General features: G+C 46.3%; 1 protein-coding gene across 1 annotated transcript in view; it reads right to left on the bottom strand.

The window, feature by feature from the left end:
• The window catches only part of atrn (attractin), a 129,922-nt gene that overhangs the window by 65,407 nt on the left and 62,015 nt on the right, over positions 1-2,500 (bottom strand). Inside the window, exons 13-15 of the mRNA XM_063184077.1 lie at positions 2,212-2,333; positions 1,193-1,331; positions 221-402 (exon numbers count right to left, since the gene is read on the bottom strand). Of these exons, the coding sequence (XP_063040147.1) occupies positions 221-402; positions 1,193-1,331; positions 2,212-2,333 (443 nt within the window). The remainder of the gene's footprint in view (positions 1-220; positions 403-1,192; positions 1,332-2,211; positions 2,334-2,500) is intronic.

Raw genomic sequence — 2,500 nt, 5'->3', positions numbered from 1 at the left:
GGGGAAGATACGTGCAGAGAGTGAGTGGTCCTTGAAGCACGAAGGGCACCTTATCTAAAAATGGCGGCGAAGATTGCGTTTTGGCCGATTGAAAGAATGCGTTTCAAACGGACGGACGGACATACTCTCTTATAGAGATACTAGGACGCATCTAAAAAAACAACCCAAAGTCCCCAGCCATGGAGCACCCCAGATGGGGCACATGCGTAAAGCAACGTACCGAGAGCGATCGGTCCTTGAGCTCCTTGAGTACGAACTGCACCTTCTTGCTGGAGGTGAGCGAGGCCAGCACGGCGTTGTGGTTGCGGCACTGCAGCTTGGCGTTGTCGTAGTTGTCCTTCGCCGCCACCAGACGCAGACACGAGTTGCCCACCAGGTGCCAGCCCTCGCCGCACACGTTCTCTGGAGAAGCAGGAAGCAGGAAACAGAAGAACAAAAACAGAAGAGAAAACAACTTTTGTTCAGTTGTAAGTTGGTGATGTGACCTGTTGGATCAACCCAATAAAAATGGTTGAGATTCTCTAAACGAGGAGGGGGAGGAGGAGGAGGAGGAGGAGGAGGAGGGAGATGAGGAGGAGGAGAAAGATGAGGAGGAAGATGAGGAGAGAGATGAGGGGGAGGAGGAAGAGGAGGAGGAGGAGGAAGATGAGGAGGAGGAAGATGAGGAGGAAGAGGAGGAGGAGGAGGAAGATGAGGAGGAAGATGAGGAGGAATATGAGGATGAGGAAGAGGAGGAGGGAGATGTGGAGGAGAGAGATGCCTTCACCACACCTGTTCTCAGGAGGAGCAGGAATAAAACTTGTTCAATTGTAAGGTGGTGATGTGACATGTTTAGTCAACCCAATGAAATCAGTTGAGAAGATTTTAATTGAATCACTAATACTGCATCATGGGTAGGTTTTTTTACAAGTCTATCTTCAAGTGTATAATCAAAATGAATTGAAAGATATGGTGTTGAGTTTTTCCTGTGCTGCATTCATTACTACCGGTACATTAATCACTGCAGTGCACACATTACTGGGCTAGGTTTATGAGGGAAATGTAAAAGATTTATAATCGAAAATGTTGCACTGGAATGTAATATCTCATGTAATGTAATGTAATAATATGAAAAGCCACCCAGTGTGTAATCTTATGCATTTACATGGGGTAAGTGCATTGATGTGTGTGCTGTGCTGTGCTGTGAGGTTACCGGGTAGGGTGATGCACTCCTGGTTCCTGTGCTCCCATTGGCAGTTCTGGTCTGTTGCACAGCTCTTACAGCTGGTTTTCTTGTTGCACACATACGAGTGGTTGTCCTTAGGACAGTCCTCATACGCTGCGATAGCACCCTGCAACACACACACACACACACACACACACACACACACACACACACACACACACACACACACACACACACACACACACACACACACACACACACACACACACACACACACACACACACACACACACACACACACACACCATGAAAACATATTAGATTCATAAGGTGTCATCGGTGCTTGTCTATCATATCATGCCACAAATGTATCATATCATGTCATATCATATCATATCATATCATATCATATATCATATCATGGGATGTTCCTAATTTCATGTGAACCTCAATTTAAGTTTTGGCATGTGATTTAAAAGTGTGCCCACTGGCCACTGCTGGCCAGTAACAGAAACATTTAACTTCTTGCGACCTGCTCTCGAAAATGAGGCACTTCCTTGTTCTAATCTACCGTGGTGGCTGCCCGTGCAAACAGAAATGCAGGTTGACATTTCTTCAATAAGTTAGATGTTCATTGCAGTCGAGTCTGTGTAAATAAACAAAGCTACAAAGCAACAGACACGTTATGGTCTAACTCCTCGTATTGTAGGCAGTTTGAACAACCCCCTCGTTGCCCCTGCCGTTGTGACGATGAATAACATAGCGCAGACCCAGTGATCTCGGCGGAGCAAAAATGAAAACTATCTGCAGGGACCTCTCTGCGACAGGCTGCCACAAGAACATACAAAGCCCTTAAGAGTGTTGACTTCCATACGACTCCACTAGATGGAGCCAAACCCCAGTGTCCATGGTGTGTGTGTGTGTGTGTGTGTGTGTGTGTGTGTGTGTGTGTGTGTGTGTGTGTGTGTGTGTGTGTGTGTGTGAGTGTGTGTGTGTGAGTGTGTGTGTGTGTGCGTGTGTGTGTGTGTGTGTGTGTGTGTGCTCACCATAGCAGCAGTGCAGTTGCTGCTGTAGGACACACACTGGTCTGAGCACCACTGGCAGCCGTTGGTGTTCTCCGTGCAGCTGTAGCAGTCTGAGTACTGGTTACACGTGCTGTTCTCTGCATCTAGGACACACAAGGACACACACAAATACAGTTATATTCCTTCATAAGTATTGGCATTATAATACATCTAAGTTGAGAAGACAAATAAATAGCAACTCTAAATGAAGAGCTTCATTGCAAAAAGGTGCAAATCCATTTTGGAGAATTTTGGGGGCAATTGACATTTT

This window comes from Engraulis encrasicolus, chromosome 19 (assembly GCF_034702125.1).
Source record: "Engraulis encrasicolus isolate BLACKSEA-1 chromosome 19, IST_EnEncr_1.0, whole genome shotgun sequence".
Taxonomy (NCBI): domain Eukaryota; kingdom Metazoa; phylum Chordata; class Actinopteri; order Clupeiformes; family Engraulidae; genus Engraulis; species Engraulis encrasicolus.
This window is presented reverse-complemented; position numbering and strand designations above follow the sequence as displayed.